The sequence below is a fragment of the Liolophura sinensis genome, chromosome 11, assembly GCF_032854445.1.
Source record: "Liolophura sinensis isolate JHLJ2023 chromosome 11, CUHK_Ljap_v2, whole genome shotgun sequence".
Classification (NCBI taxonomy): Eukaryota; Metazoa; Mollusca; class Polyplacophora; order Chitonida; family Chitonidae; genus Liolophura; species Liolophura sinensis.
In genome coordinates this window covers 11,671,182-11,686,759 of record NC_088305.1, presented here as the reverse complement: position 1 = coordinate 11,686,759, position 15,578 = coordinate 11,671,182, and the positions used below count along the sequence as shown (strand labels likewise).

The 15,578-nt window shown below is 40.7% G+C and overlaps 1 protein-coding gene across 1 annotated transcript in view; it reads left to right on the top strand.

Moving 5' to 3' along the window:
- Positions 1 to 15,578, top strand: part of LOC135478084 (A-kinase anchor protein 9-like) — a 90,969-nt gene that overhangs the window by 65,899 nt on the left and 9,492 nt on the right. The window contains exons 30-46 of the mRNA XM_064758355.1: positions 1,448 to 1,573; positions 1,784 to 1,897; positions 2,667 to 3,026; positions 3,816 to 4,187; positions 4,838 to 5,114; positions 5,699 to 5,889; positions 6,277 to 6,495; positions 6,780 to 6,950; positions 7,345 to 7,540; positions 8,220 to 8,442; positions 9,353 to 9,373; positions 10,773 to 10,923; positions 11,587 to 11,798; positions 12,351 to 12,645; positions 13,623 to 13,832; positions 14,491 to 14,640; positions 15,299 to 15,417. Coding sequence (XP_064614425.1) covers positions 1,448 to 1,573; positions 1,784 to 1,897; positions 2,667 to 3,026; positions 3,816 to 4,187; positions 4,838 to 5,114; positions 5,699 to 5,889; positions 6,277 to 6,495; positions 6,780 to 6,950; positions 7,345 to 7,540; positions 8,220 to 8,442; positions 9,353 to 9,373; positions 10,773 to 10,923; positions 11,587 to 11,798; positions 12,351 to 12,645; positions 13,623 to 13,832; positions 14,491 to 14,640; positions 15,299 to 15,417 — 3,407 coding nt within the window. The remainder of the gene's footprint in view (positions 1 to 1,447; positions 1,574 to 1,783; positions 1,898 to 2,666; positions 3,027 to 3,815; positions 4,188 to 4,837; positions 5,115 to 5,698; positions 5,890 to 6,276; positions 6,496 to 6,779; positions 6,951 to 7,344; positions 7,541 to 8,219; positions 8,443 to 9,352; positions 9,374 to 10,772; positions 10,924 to 11,586; positions 11,799 to 12,350; positions 12,646 to 13,622; positions 13,833 to 14,490; positions 14,641 to 15,298; positions 15,418 to 15,578) is intronic.

Below are 15,578 nucleotides of genomic sequence, written 5' to 3'. Positions count from 1 at the left end.
AGACTTCCAGGTAAAATGTCACAAGACACAGTTGTAGTCTCTACAGATTTATACATTAACCTCACGGACTTCCAGGTAAAATGTCACAAAACACAGTTGTAGTCTCTACAGATTTATACATTAACCTCACAGACTTCCAGGTAAAATGTCACAAAACACAGTTGGAGTCTCTACAGATTTATACATTAACCTCACGGACTTTCAGGTAAAATGTCACAAGACACAGTTGTAGTCTCTACAGATTTATACATTAACCTCACGGACTTCCAGGTAAAATGTCACAAAACACAGTTGTAGTCTCTACAGATTTATACATTAACCTCACAGACTTCCAGGTAAAATGTCACAAGACACAGTTGTAGTCTCTACAGATTTATACATTAACCTCACAGACTTCCAGGTAAAATGTCACAAAACACAGTTGTAGTCTCTACAGATTTATACATTAACCTCACAGACTTCCAGGTAAAATGTCACAAAACACAGTTGTAGTCTCTACAGATTTATACATTAACCTCACAGACTTCCAGGTAAAATGTCACAAAACACAGTTGTAGTCTCTACAGATTTATACATTAACCTCACAGACTTCCAGGTAAAATGTCACAAAACACAGTTGTAGTCTCCACAGATTTATACATTAACCTCACAGACTTCCAGGTAAAATGTCACAAAACACAGTTGTAGTCTCTACAGATTTATGCATTAACCGCACAGAATTCCAGGTAAAATGTCACAAGACACAGTTGTAGTCTCTACAGATGTATACATTAACCTCACAGACTTTCAGGTAAAATGTCACAAGACACAGTTGTAGTCTCTACAGATTTATACATTAACCGCACAGACTTCCAGGTAAAATGTCACAAAACACAGTTGTAGTCTCTACAGAATTATACATCAACTGCGCAGGTAGACCTGTACCCTACATTACAGGTTGAGGTTAACAACCTCACAGACTTCTCTAAACGTGCCAGGTAATGCTCAACAACTTTCCGAACTTCCAGGTAATCTCACAGGTGTAATCTGTGTGGGTTTATTTATTAATTTTATGGACTTGTTGGACTGTTGTCCATTTACATAAAACACTAAGAGTACTCTAATGTGCTGCATGTACCAATTGGTCATTTTGTAAAAGTTTTGTCGTTTTAGTATTTTCAAAGTTTTGCTTCTGATGACAGATCATTAAAGGTATATGTATCTCTCTCTTAACGCAACTTTGAATTTGAATTTTTCTGGGAAACGTTTTGGTCAAAGTATATTCTTATTCTGTCTATTCTGAACCACTTCACCTGGTAAAAGTGTTCCCTGCTTCAAATGCCTGCTGGCTTTGGAAGATGCTATCCTAACATACATCTAATTTCTCTCTCTTGAGTCGATCCCTATGATAGATCCTATCTTAACATGCAAAGACTTATCTCTCTCTCTCTTACTCCTTGGACGCCAGGGTAAGCTACAAGAGGACTATGACATGGTGCAAGCCATGCTGGAGGAGAAACAGAAAGAGATAGAGTCCCTGACCAAAGAGCTAACGGAGACGAGGCCACAGGCAGAAGGTGCTACAGACGCTCTGGTATGTACAGGAAAAACATCACTCATATTGACATTTGTCACCCTGTCGTCTTTGATAAAACTAATGTTAGGTACTCCGTTCAAGAATCTGTTAATTTTGAGAAGCCTTGGTCAGGGAATTCCTCTGCTTTGACTCTTCATGGGTTCACTTTTTGCTGCAGTATGCTCATTATGTATGTTCAACTTCCAAGTTTATTGCCTTGTGTTGCAGATGAAGTTTGAGCTGCAAGTGGAAGCTTTGAACAAACAGCTGAAGGAAAAAGATAATGTGATCGATGAGAAGGAAGAAGAGCTTTATACAGTAAACGAGAAACTGGAGGAAAAGGTAAACTCCCCTCTCAGTTACATTTCACTGCAATCTTCACCCACCACAACTACCATGGTTTCACCTAAAGTTTAGCATGTAAAAATGCACTTTGACAAGAATATACATGACTTTAAACAATATCTGCTGATGCTAGCTCTTAAATTTTCCTGATAAGAAATTAAGCAGACTTCACAAGAAAAACTCTTATGTGGCCCTCAAAGCTGGATGAATCAGTCAGAATCAAGCAGAATGTGTAACTTAGAGATGATAAAAAGTCATGATTGTTCTTGTCCATCACCTATCATCTACAGCGGCAGCTTACTCAGCTAGCATTACCTGTGTTTACCTGAAATCAGTTCCTGATCAGTGATATTTTGCCAGGAGTGACAGTTTGGTATTTGATCATTGTCCGGATAACAAGAAGCACCCAATTTCAAATATAGAATGCAAACGTTTTGGCCAAAGTCGGTTATAATCTGGCGGCTTTATCGTATTGAAACCTATACAGTTTTGTTGGGCGGACAGTGGCTTGTTCAACAAAATGCTCCATTTTTCATTTTTCTTCAGGAATAACAGAATCAAGCAAAAATAACACAATTTGAACTGAAATGAACAATGAAGTGAAATTTCATTTTGATGTATGATATGTACTTATAAAGTTTTCTGCATGTATTGCTACACATGCCACATAGGTTCCAGACAGCCTCCTGTCACAAGTTTCCTGGTTCCAAAGTATTCATTTTGTTGCTTTTTATTGGCTGTTCATAATTTAATTATTGATCTGTAGGAGAGTGACCTTGTTGAGCTACAGAAACTGATTGAAGAGAAAGAGGAACAGCTTACGCAGCTCCAAAAGCGCGGTAACCAAGGGGAGGCAACTGAGGTGAGCAAACTGCAGGAAAGGATCACTGAGCAGGAGCTGGCGTTAGAAGAGCTACGTCAGCGTTTGAGCGACCAGACCACCGACCAGGAGGAGGCCCTGAGCGTGCTGCGCTCTCAGCTGGAGATTGCGGCCAAGGCGCTGGAAGAGCGCGACAGTCAGGTGGAGAAGCTTACCCAGGCTCTAGGCGGTGATGACCGCTCAGACGACACAGACATTGATGGACAAACACACGACCAGATACTGTCTCTCAAGGAAAAGCTTCAGGTGTGTACAAGCTCTGTGTAGACAAATTGTTTTTTTTTTTTCTTCTTCTTAATTCAATTATGATAGTTTGATTGTTGTTTAAAGTACCCTGAATAACCTACAATCTGGATCAAAAAGATGCATTTTGTATGCCAATAAATTTCTGAAGACTGAAACTTAATTTTCCCAGTCAAAATGTTAGGTCATTTAGGGAACTTCAGTTATTCCAGTCGTACTGTTATTAAAGAAAATTTGACATTATTAAACTATGATTCCCAATGTTAATTAGCGTCTGAATATTAAGAAAAAGTTCGTGAAAGTAAGAATGATGTACCCATACAAAAGATTCATTATTTTGGATCGGCTATACTGCTGACTTTGTTTATCGAAGTTGGAAGACCCGGGATCAAACGCGGGTCGGGTCATACCAAAGACTTTAAAAATAGTAGTTGTTGCTGCCTCGCCTGGCACCCAGGTCTGACAGGTTAGAGCAAGGAAACATGACTAGTTGGCAAAAATAGAATAACCCTTTTAAATCTAGATGATTAAAAGTTAGTGATTTCTGAGGGGACTAGCACGCCAGCATGGCGCAATGACCCAGGAGCCTCCCACCAATATGGTCGCTGTCGGTTTATGTCCAGCTTGAGCTGGATTCCTTTCCAGCCGTAAGTGGGAAGGTCTGCCTGCAACCTGCGGTTGGTCGTGGGTTTTCCTCGGACTGGTTTCCTCCCATCATATTGCTGGTCGCTGTCATATAAGTGAAATATTTTTGATTAACACCAATCAAATAAATGAATAAATCTTTAACAGGAATCGGAGAAGGAGCGTGAAAGCCTGGAGGAAGACAGAGAATACCTGAACCGTGAGGTGGAGGCGTTAAGGTCGGAACTGGACAGACACAGACAGGAAGCACTCGATCACCAGTCACGAGCCTCAGAGAAACATGCTGAGGCAGAGCAGCTGCGGCGGCAGTTGAGCGACGTGCAGCGTGAAGCTGAGCGCATCGAGGAGCTGACAGAGGAGCTCAACAAGACGCGCTCACAGCTGCAACTCAACCAGGCCAGCAACACTAGCATTGATCAGGAGGAGGTGGAGCTCCTTAAAGACTCGCTGAAGAAAGTGCAGGCAGAGTTGGAGGTGTTCAGAGAGAGTGCAGGACAGTCTGCCACAGAACTGGAAAAGGTGTGTGTTTTTGGTGGATGTCAAATCTTCGTAATGTATACAGTGTACGTATTGGTGATGGCGGGGAGGGGGGGGGGGGAGAAATGAGTTGTGCCTGGGGCATATTTCACAAAGCCATTTCTGACTCAAGTTGAAAATTGAAAACCATGTGACAATGCTTAGCTTTTGTTATTTGAAGTTGAAATTTTGATGCATTTGTGATAAGATAACATTTATGACAAAGTTTTTATATCTATGTTTTTGGGCACCCAAAAACCTGTAAAATTCTATTTTCAGTTTTGACTCGTCAGAAATGGATTTATGGCCCTTCATATTATAGAGCAAAAAAAGACAAATTGCAATTTAGAAATACTTGGAGAAATTATGAAGTTGATAAAATTTTCAGTTTCTGGTTTTCCTTGCATTTGTAACCTGAGGTTTTGTCCCTTTGTGTGGCCATTAGCACAGTCTTACTTGTAGAAGACCAGTTGCCTTTTTGCCGATGTAGTGAGCATATCTGTATATCACATGTGGGAAAGTCCGTCAGTACCTTGCCACAGGTTTGTGGTTTATCCTGAGCACTCCTTGGTTTCCTCAACTCATAAAGCTGACAACCATTGTATAAGTATGAATTCACAAATAGACAACAATCAAATGAAAATGTTCTGCAGAAAATCCAGGAGATGAGGGAAGAGCTAGCCCGAGAACACTCGGAGAGTATAGCCCAGGTGAAGAGCAAGGCAGAGAAAGAGGTGGATGAAAGGCTGGCCCAGTTGTCACGGCAACACGAGCAGGAGCTGAGACAGCTGGAGGAGAATCACCGCAAAGAGATTGAGACATCTGTGAGACAAGCGAGAAGAGACGCAGAGATCGAGTTTGCTGAGGAGAGGAATCTCCTGATACAACGACACCGCCAGGAGGTGGATTCTCTACAAGCCAAGCTCATAGGTAAGACGGTTAATGAGATAAAACTCACAGATAAGTGAGAGTTTGAGGCACAGTATGATCAGGTAAAATTTACAGGTAATACATAGTTTGAGAATTGCCCCCTCCCCCCCATGCACTAAAGTATGCCTGTGGAGGTGTGATGTCTCCCTAGATTCTAACTGCATCATTCTATGATTCTGGCAGCAGTCAGATATGAGCTAATTATATTCTTGAAAATGACTTTGCAGCCTCTCAGTAGCTAGGAGGTTTGGTTTCAGTCCTGGTCTTGGACAGGGAATTTGTGGTTTTCCCTGCCTTCACACTTTATCAGGCCTTGATGACAGACAGTGGTTGATAACGCTTGTGTGACCCTCTGTGCAGTCCAAGGTTCCTTGAAGGCTGTGTGTCTCCCACCACATTGGTGGGTATATCTGTACATCCCATGTGGGAAAGTTTGCCATTAACTTGCCAAAGGTGGCTGGCTGGTTTATGCCTGGGATTCCCCAGTTTCCTCCTCCCATGAAAGTGACCGTCATCGTATAACAGGAAAATTCTCCAGTATGGCATTTAATAGCAATTTAACAGCAGTTTTTCTCCACTTCCAGCCTCTGATGACATGTCCATGATGGCTGTTCAGGAGCAGCTGCAATCTGAGGTCGCCACCACCGAGCGTCTGGACAGTCGGCTGTTGGAACATCTGTCGCGCCCGCGGCAGGATGGTGTTGGACACGACAACCCTGACGTGGCTTACTTAGAGCCCTCTGTTGCTGACGAGACCATCCCGGACAGACTTAGGGTGAGGGGACATAATTGTTGTTTGTCTGTCACAACATCAGGTCTCTGGTTCTTCCTGCATGTAACTTTACATCAAATTATAGCAGCTATGGCCGATTCTGACAGTTTTTTTTTCGTTTTTCTTTTGATCTTAAAAAGATGTGTTCATGTTTGTTTAGAAGGTAGGATTATATCCTACTGGGAAAATGTAAGATTCAGCATTTTTAAGACATTTGTTGTATTAATGACAAAATGCTGAGGGAAAGTATCAAATGCAAATAATTTCCACTTAACAGGAGGCCTTTGTGTAAGATTACACCAAACTGAACACAGTTGACCATGCAGATTTGTGCATGGTATAGAACACCTGTGTCATGTATTAATGTGATCTTTGATGTCTGTTGACAAGGTGTTAATGAACCGCCTCCACAACGAGGGTGTCCAAATGTTGACCCTGTCAGAGCTGGAGTTCCTGAGGCGACACAGCTCCCCACCCCGCGTGGAGAAGGAAGCTGATCTTCCCGCTCTGCAGGCTGCCTGGAATAACGAGAAACAGGGGCTGCTTTCAGCCATACAGGCCCTCAAGGATCTGCTGGCCCAGATCCACACCAACCGTGAGAACCAACAGGTCAGTGGTTTATCAGTATGATGTTGAAGGGGTTGAAGGGGTGGTGTGGCTTGTGATGCTGTTTAAGAAAAATGTGCTGGAGCACAGCAAAAAAAGACTTACAAACAAATATAAACAAATAAATAACCAAACAGAATTTTAATATTTAGGAAAATATCTTTTAGTAGACTGAAGAATTTGATGTGAGCCGGGTAATGTAAGCTTGAACATTTGTACAAGCTAAATCTGCTTCATTGTTGTGTACTATTCTTAACAATCGAGAAATTCTCTCTATTAATTCTCAGATGGGCGAGGTTGGAGTCTCAGACTGGAGGAATGACCTTGTAACTGCTATCAGCCGGGTATTTGCCAAGGAGAGGGAGACGCTACTTGCTGAGCTCAGGACACATGTAGTGGCCTCCCCTTCCACAGAGCTCTCCAGTCTCCAGAGGCTTGAACAGAAAATCCGGGACCAGGTACACAATGGAATATTACACCATGTAGAATGCACTAGTTTCTTTATTAAATTCACATTGAGTTGTAAAAATTATTGAATGTGGTGATTGAAATTTTCTGCTATATTGCGCAGAACAAATTTTATCACAGCTTTCACATTTTTCCTTTTTTTTAATACTATAACTGTTATAAGGTCACATGAGGTGAGGTTTTGTAGTGTTTGTTAAAATAGGTTGAAGATCTACTGCAGTTTTCGGAACTGAAACATTTTGATGTATTTGCCCTATTAATTCACCCCCAAAAAGGTCACTTTTAGGGGCAGCTGATCAAGAAAACTGCTTATAAGCATGATGTATTATTACAATTGGATTGGAAACATACAATACCTGATATGTTACCTCCATCTTGGCGCAGGGTGACCACCACAAGTTGTCCATGGACCAAATGTACAGCGCTGATCGTCAGTCCCTGCTGGCCGAGATTCGTGACCTCCGTTCTCACGCCAGCATCACACGACTGCAGCTACAGGAAGAGAAGCAACGCCTCTCTCAACAGCTGAGTTCCACAGAGGAGCAGCTGTCCAAGCGTGAGCACCATCTGAAGAGACAGCGTAAGTTGGCTGCCCTAATATGCCAAACAGGCTGACAGTTCTCAGTGGTTGCCTGGTTGCTAGGCTTTTACAGTAACTGTAGCCTCAGTGAATGATATATCAATATGCCTCTTTGTGAATTTTGCTGCCCCACAGTACCCATCAAGCTGAAATCAGGTATCAGTGCCAATCAGGCCTTAGTGACGTATACAACAAGCTCACCACTAACAAATCTCTAACAGATATCTACCTTTCTGCTGGTATTGGTTTCTCCTTGACTCTCTGAGAGTGCAGAGCTATTTTATAATCAGTGGATGTTGTAATCCACAAACTGAATCTTTCTTTTAGTGTTCTTCAGTCATTCTGTTGTCAAGCCTCTAATGACAAACAATTAGTAAGCTAATGGCTTACTACTGGGTTGTCTGCATAGAACTTTTAACCTGGTTTTTACAGTAGCTGGACCTTGTGATTAAAACATATGCAGACCTGTTTATTGAAGTAGTGCATTCAAATAGGTACATGTGGGCAGCTCGTTTATCCTTGACCTTAATGAAAAAACTAGAAACTAAAGTTATCCAGTGTCATGCATTATGATTCCAAAGTTATCTCAAGAATCTTTTTTCATAAATATATTAAACAAAAGGAAAACCAATTTTGTGGTTTAAAATGTGTTTTTCTCCTCTTTTATGTTTGGTAACAGTGGAGCTGTTGGAGTACAAACTGAAACAAGAACAAGTACTCCAGGATGATCTCAGGGTCAGCCTGGAATCTGAGACGACACGCAACCAAGAGTTACAGGCCCTGATCAACAAGGAGCACCAGGCCACCCTTGACCTCCAGATGGAGCTGTCAGAGTCTCAGAGTCAAATCGACAAACTGAATGACTCCCTGCATCAGGAGGAATCGCGCGTCAAATCTGTCAGGTGAGCTGTGTGTTAAGATAGACAACAAGACATACATGTAACACCTTAAAAATGTTAAGGCTTTGCCTGGATCAGATGGTTAAAGCGCTTGCTAATGGCGACTATCAGGATCTTGACCAATGAGGTTGCCTGTTTGAAGCCAGCTCTTGCCCTGTTGGCTGCAGCTTTAAGTGATAGAGGTTTGACAGGTACATGTGTACTTTGTGAAGGTCCTCCATCCTTATTAAATCTAACAGGGCTGTACAAGACATTTTTGAACATGACATCCGTCAGTTATTTAGATCTTAATTCTGGGTATGGTGTAAATCAGTCGATATAATAACGTGTAAAGAATGAATGATTATGGTTTAACTTCACTTTATTACACCCATTTTGTTGGGGAAAAACAATTCGTTTATAGGGGGGCCTCCGTGGCTCAGTCGGTTAGCGCGCTAACACAGCGTAATGACCCAGGAGCCTCTCACCAATGCGGTCGCTTTGAGTTTAAGCCCAGCTCATGCTGGCTTCCTCTCCAGCCGTAAGTGGGAAGGTCTTCCAGCAACCTGTGGACGGTCATGGTTATCCCCCAGGCTGCGCCTGGTTTCCTCCCACCATAATGCTGGCTACCTGCGTATAAGTGAAATATTCTTGAGTACGGCGTAAAACACCAATCAAATAAATAAATAAATAAATAAACAAATCGTTTATATATTTATTTGTAGCTGTAGAAAGTGAAAATAGAATGTTCTGAAGATGGTAACCAATGTGGATTAACACAGTGGTACTTGTGTATAGAAATTTTTAATTTTTATAGTGAACAATAGCAAGCAAAGTCTGTGAGCTGCTTGCTTTTCTGGTCTGAATAAACTACTATTAAATCCATGAATAAATGAATATAAAGTGGTACAATGTTTCCTGTAAATATTACTAGGTCACACTTGGATCGTCTGTTGTAAGTGATCTTTAAAATAGTTTCAGTTCTTGTATGCATTTACTTGCTTTTGTGCGGTGCATGTCAAGCTTTTTCCTCGGAGAACAGTAACAAGCATAATGGAGAACAGTAACAAACATAATGGAGAACAGTAACAAACATAATGGAGAACAGTAACAAACATAATGGAGAACAGTAACAAACGTAATGGAGAACAGTAACAAACATAATGTAAAACAGTAACAAACGTAATGGAGAACAGTAACAAACATAATGGAGCACACCAACAGCCAAACTGTTGCAGCATGTGGCATATATATATATATGTGTGAATGTATTCACCAGAGAGGAGATGATCCATCCTGGTGGCATCGTGAAAAATACCTACAACTGTAATGATTAGTAACAGCATGAATCTAGCTAAATCAGTGAACATCTTAAATTTTTTTTACATGTTTTTTTTTTACGTGTTTTTTTTATAATTTTGTGTAGTTTTTGCTGCATGGTGGAAAGTATAGATACATAAACTTGTACATCGAAGTGAATGTTTTCTGGTTGAAAGAAGTTGTGTAGTGTTTGCTGCATGGTGGAAAGTATAGATACATGTACATTGTTTTTTTGGATCAAATAATTTCTTAATTGGCCCTCAGATATATATGATTTACAGTGTGGCACTTGAACAGATGGTAATCACATACATTTGCCATCTACAGTTCTCGCTGAAACTGAATGGCAACCATGTTGAATTATTGTTTACTCTCACCATTGAATTCAAGAGAGCAACTGCTAATTAAACCCCATTGTTTTGCACTTTTTAGTAGACTTTTGATGTTGTTTAGAATAAAAAGAAGACGCTTGCCTCGCTTGGCTATTTGTGCATACTATAGATGTACTATATTTAAAAAAACGTGAAAGACTGCTTATTTATGGATGTTTTGGTGTGTCTTAACTAAGCATGTTCTTCATACTCCTTGTAGTTTTCGTGGCATACTGATCTTTTATCCCTTCTAGTATTAAGGTACTTCTTTGGTCGGTCTGAGTTTAAGGTATTTGTTGGACTCTCTTATCAATGGGTTTGCCAAACATTAAGTTTAAGAATCTTGTTTGGATGATAATGGGTTTTAAACTCAATAAGTTAAAGGCTCTTGTTTGGACTCTGATCATTGGACTTGCCTGACCCATTAATGGATCTTATGTTAATTTAAGGCACATGTTCTCGTGTGGACTGAGATCTATGAGCTTGCCACCCCTTCAGTTTAAAATGCTGATTTTAGCCTTTCTTATCAGAGTTGCCACCTGTTTAAGATACTTGTTAGGCCTTTCTTGTTAATAGGTTTGTCACATGTGTAGATTAATTTATACATGGTTGATCTTCAAGATAATTGGTTACCAATAAAAATGATGATCTTCCTGTTTTCAGTGATGCCATCGAGGCGGAGAGAGAGAAGAGAAACCGACTCGCCGACCAACTGGAGGAGGAGCGAGCAGAAACGCGGCGCTTAAAGAGAATTGCTGACGAGGAGAAACGCAAAGTTGGCCAGCTGGAGGAGAAGGAAGTCAGTCTGTTAAAGGTGTGTTGTGTGCTTACTTCGTGAAGCTTTTGATACTTATGTGAAGCCCTTTGTGTCACTACCCCTTCTGATGACATTTTCATTCCATTATCGGGAAAGCAATTGTGATGCGATGACTTTACAAAGATTGAAAATGTGTGGGATATTCATTTGGGCCTGTTTGTAACAGTATTGGTTATGATAGATTAAATCTGTGCACTTGAGTTACAGTTGAGAAAGGGCTTTTCACATTATTATATCCCTCTTTCACTCTCTTTCCACTAAATTTTAGACAAAGAACTTTTGTGTCCGTTTCTGTTTTTCGATAATAGAACAAGAGACAGCTAGTGAAAATACTGCCCGTGTCAATATCATCTGTTAATCTACGACTTAAGGCTTTTTTTGTGTGTCTTGCAGTTTGTACTTCGGTCAAATTTCCTGTTAAATATCAAGATCTTGTGATATAATTGCTGAAAAATTATAAACCAGAATGACTGAAACACATGCTTGATGATATCAAGAGTCACATAAAGTTATTGTTTCTTCAGAGTTGTTACTTGCTCAGGGTCAGGGTTGTTCACAGTCAGCGTTGTTCAGTGTCATTATTTGTTCACGGATGATCTTGTTCATTCGACGTTTGATCAGAGTCAGTGTTTGATCAAAGTTTGCGTTGCTTATTTGCAGACTTTGCAAGCTGAGCTGGAGAAGGAGAAAGACCTTCATGCGGAGGTGACAAACAACCTGGACAGAGAGAAGCTGACTGTTGAGAACCTGAGACGAGAACTTCAGTTTGAGAAAGACAACCTGCATGCTGTGGAGAACCAGTTCAAATCCCGCCTCTCCCAACTCCAGGCACATCTACAGGCTGAGAAGGCCAGGTGCAACGAACTAAATAGGTAAATTCTAAACTCTATTTATCAAGTTTATATGTACAGTATTTGTATTTGTAGGTTTATTAATGTATTTGCCTTATAAATTCACCCTCAAAAAGGTCAATTTTAGAGGCAGTTGAAGGTAAAAAATATGATTTTTGGCACTTAATATTTTACTGAACAGGATGCTACCATGTACACAAACCTCAAATTCCTTCTAAGAGCAATACAACACAGAATTGGGAAAATTGAGTGAGGTAGTCCTGGACGAAATTACAGGTCAAATACACACATTTCCAGCTGCAGTGCTAGTAAGGAGGTTTTCAGGGCCCTAGTGAAGCGCAGTGGTTTCTCAATGCTCTGCTGGATTTCACCCTTAAACCTGACTGCTGTCATATAAGTGAAGCATTCTGGAATATTGTATCCTCCCACCGTAATGCTGACAGCCATTGTATAAGTGAAATATTCGTTAGTATGGCATGAAACACCAATCAAATAAATGAATAAATTGAATGTTGCATAAAACACAAATCAGACAGTATTGGCTGTTACACAAGTGTGTATGTCTTGACATAGTGCTATTGAGAGGGAGCAAGCGCTGAATGAGCAACTGCGTCACTCTCTGGAGGAGGAGAGAGGAAGTGTGGAGGCCACGACGCAGCGCGAACATGCCATCATCGCTGACCTGAAGGCGCTGCTGCAGACGGAGCGTGGGCGTGTGGAGGAGCTGCAGTCCTCAGCAGACAGGGACAGACGACATGTTGTCTCTCTGACCACTGCCCTGGAGGAGGCTAAGCTACTGGCCAGTGAGGACGTGGAAAGGGAGAGGAAGACGTGCAGGGAGTTGAAGAGACAGATGGATGCTGCTCAGGTAAACTGTTCTGAACTAATTCAACTTCACTAATGCAAGTACCGCAACTTCAGTAATGCAAATACTGCAACTTCAGTAATGCAAGTACTGCAACTTCAGTAATGCAAGTACTGCAACTTCAGTAATGCAAATACTGCAACTTCAATAATGCAAGTACTGCAACTTCAGTAATGCAAGTACTGTAACTTCAATAATGCAAATACTGCAACTTCAGTAATGCAAATACTGCAACTTCAATAATGCAAGTACTGCAACTTCAGTAATGCAGGTACTGCAACTTCACTAATGCAAGTACTGCAACTCCAATTTAATTTATTTATTTATTCTCCGGCCGTAAGTGGGAAGGTCTGACAGCAACCTGCGGATGGTCGTGGGTTTCCCCCGGACTGTGCCCGGTTTCCACCCACCATAATGCTGGCTGCCGTCGTATAAGTGAAATATTCTTGAGTACAGCGTAAAACACCAATCAAATAAATAAATAAATAAGTCAATTTATTTATTTATTTATTTATTTATTTGATTTCGTCGTACTTAAGATTATTTCATTTTGATGACAGCAGGAAACCCACCTGTAGTGCATCTTCAAAAATCGAAGTAATGCAACTTCAGTAAATGCATAACATGGGAGGTGATAAAGGCAACACCAATTTGATTTTGTGTTTTACATTTGAGCCAACTGATAAATTCACTTTTTTTTTTTTACTTTGTCTGATTTCCACGTTTTTATGATTGGCATCATTATCTACATTTTCCACAAATTCTTCACATCGAAAAAAAATTTATTCCCCCCAGAAAAACAACTCTTAAAATTTGCTTGGTCTTATACAAGTGATTCAACTTTAAGAGTGCAAGTAATGCAGCTTGAATTTCTTGATGAAATGATCAAGTTTTGCACAGCCCTGTCTTGGTGTTGAGTACTTTGACGTCCAGCTTATGAGGATTGTCATATATTAGCTTTCTGGTGTTCTGACGTTCAGGAGCAGGTATTACAACTGTCCCGGCAACACGAGGGGGCAGAAGCCAAAGTTGCCGCGTTACAGCGTGAGCATGGCCAGCTGAGGTCAGAGGTGAAGGGCCTGAAGGAGCTGGAGAACGAGCGTGAGAAGCTGCGGGAGGTGGAGCGTCGTGGGGACACCCAGAGACTGAGAGAGGCTGAGAGGGAGAGGGACCAGGCCAAAGCCAAGCTGGTGAGTGAGAAGTCAGGAAAAGCTTGTGGGGAAAAACAGGCATAGTTCTTGACAGAAGTTAAGATTTTAAACTTCAGTATAACTTGTAGTTAATGGTCCCATATAAAGTTCAAATTAGAATATTTTTGTCTGAACAAAATACTTTTGAATGGTCCTAAGTTTAACTTCTTTAATTTTATTCACTTTTCCTGTTTCAAAAATTGTGTTATGGAATCACCCCCTGATTCTCACATCAAACAACTTTTATTTAAGAGTATTTTGTTCACATGTCAAAAAAGTTGACCCCATTATTGGCCCCTCTCCCCCCCCCAAAAAAAATCAATAACATCACCCTGAACAACAACAACGCTACCCTGCTTCTGAGCAGCTTGTAACTAAAAAAATATGTTTAGGTTTACTAGTTTTTTTCTTGGCTTATAATTTAAACCATCAGGACTGATATTAGGTTCACAATCACTAACAAGACTGTAAAATTAGCAAAAGTTACACCAGAGGTTACTTGTAAAGATGTGAAGGTTAGGATGGTCTTCATAAAATCGTGAAATAGGTAAACAAAAAAAAACAAACAAAAAAGTTCTCAAAACACAGTGGAGGTGGACAATAATATGTATCTTTAGATTTTTTTGTTTTTTAAATCAGCTTGACCTCTGTTTTCCAGCATGAAAGTGAGCTAGAATTACAGCGTCAGAGGCAGAAGGTTGCTGACCTCGACCTCAAGTTGACCTCGGCCAGACAGCAAAGCTCCTCCCACAGACCAGGTTTTCAAGTCCCCCTGAGGACCTCACCACGGGTAGCCGATGTGGTTGATGTAAGTATACTGGACCTTAGCCTCAACTTCGTATTTAATAACTAACCTACTTAAATGTATTTTTAAGGGAGTCAAGATTCTGGCCAGTTGTTGGGTTCACTAGTTTGGACTTAAGATTTACTTGTGTTGATTCCCTACTGGTCCATGAAATTCTTGAATTCTGTTTTCAAGATTTTCAGGTTTTCACTTCCAAGATTTTCATTTTTTTTATTTTCAAGATTTTCAAGTTTTCAGTCTTGAAAAAGAGATGAGTTTGGGATAAGGCCTTATAGGTACAAGTACTTGGTTTTTCAATGCCAAATATCAAAGTTCATGATGTTCAAAACGGACCAGTAGAATAGTTACTAAAATAGTATTAATTAAACCAATGTTCTTATATTCATTGGTCCTTAAAAGTGGTGGAAAACATAGGATATATGGTCATTCAAAGTCCTTGAAAAACATATTCTTCCATTAGTTCGAACCCTGTTTTGCATTAGGTCATGACTGGAGAAGTGTACACTGGCCCCTTGCTCAGAAGACAGCAAGAAGACAGAAGTCCAAGTAGAATTTGGACTAAGTGACTTATTTTCTGTTTATTCACCAAAAGTCAGACTACAGATGTACACATAGATATAATAAAGAGGATATTAGTATAAACATTTATGCGTGTCCACAGGGAGGTGAAGGAGGACTGAGTGAGCTCAGAGAGAGACTGGACAGGTACAAAACACAGCTGGAGAACTCTCGTCAGCGACTTTACCTGCTGCTGATGAAGCATCAGGAGGATCTCACCAGGTAAGAATACAGCACTAACCACTCTAACAGGTGCCCGCCCTGTCGGTTTGTCTATCGGGCTATTTGCTGAGGGAGGACCTGAGACGACTGAAGAATGTGTCAGCCGTTACGAATTTGCACATTGTTTCTCACAAACTTTCTCATTCTATACTCTATTTCCT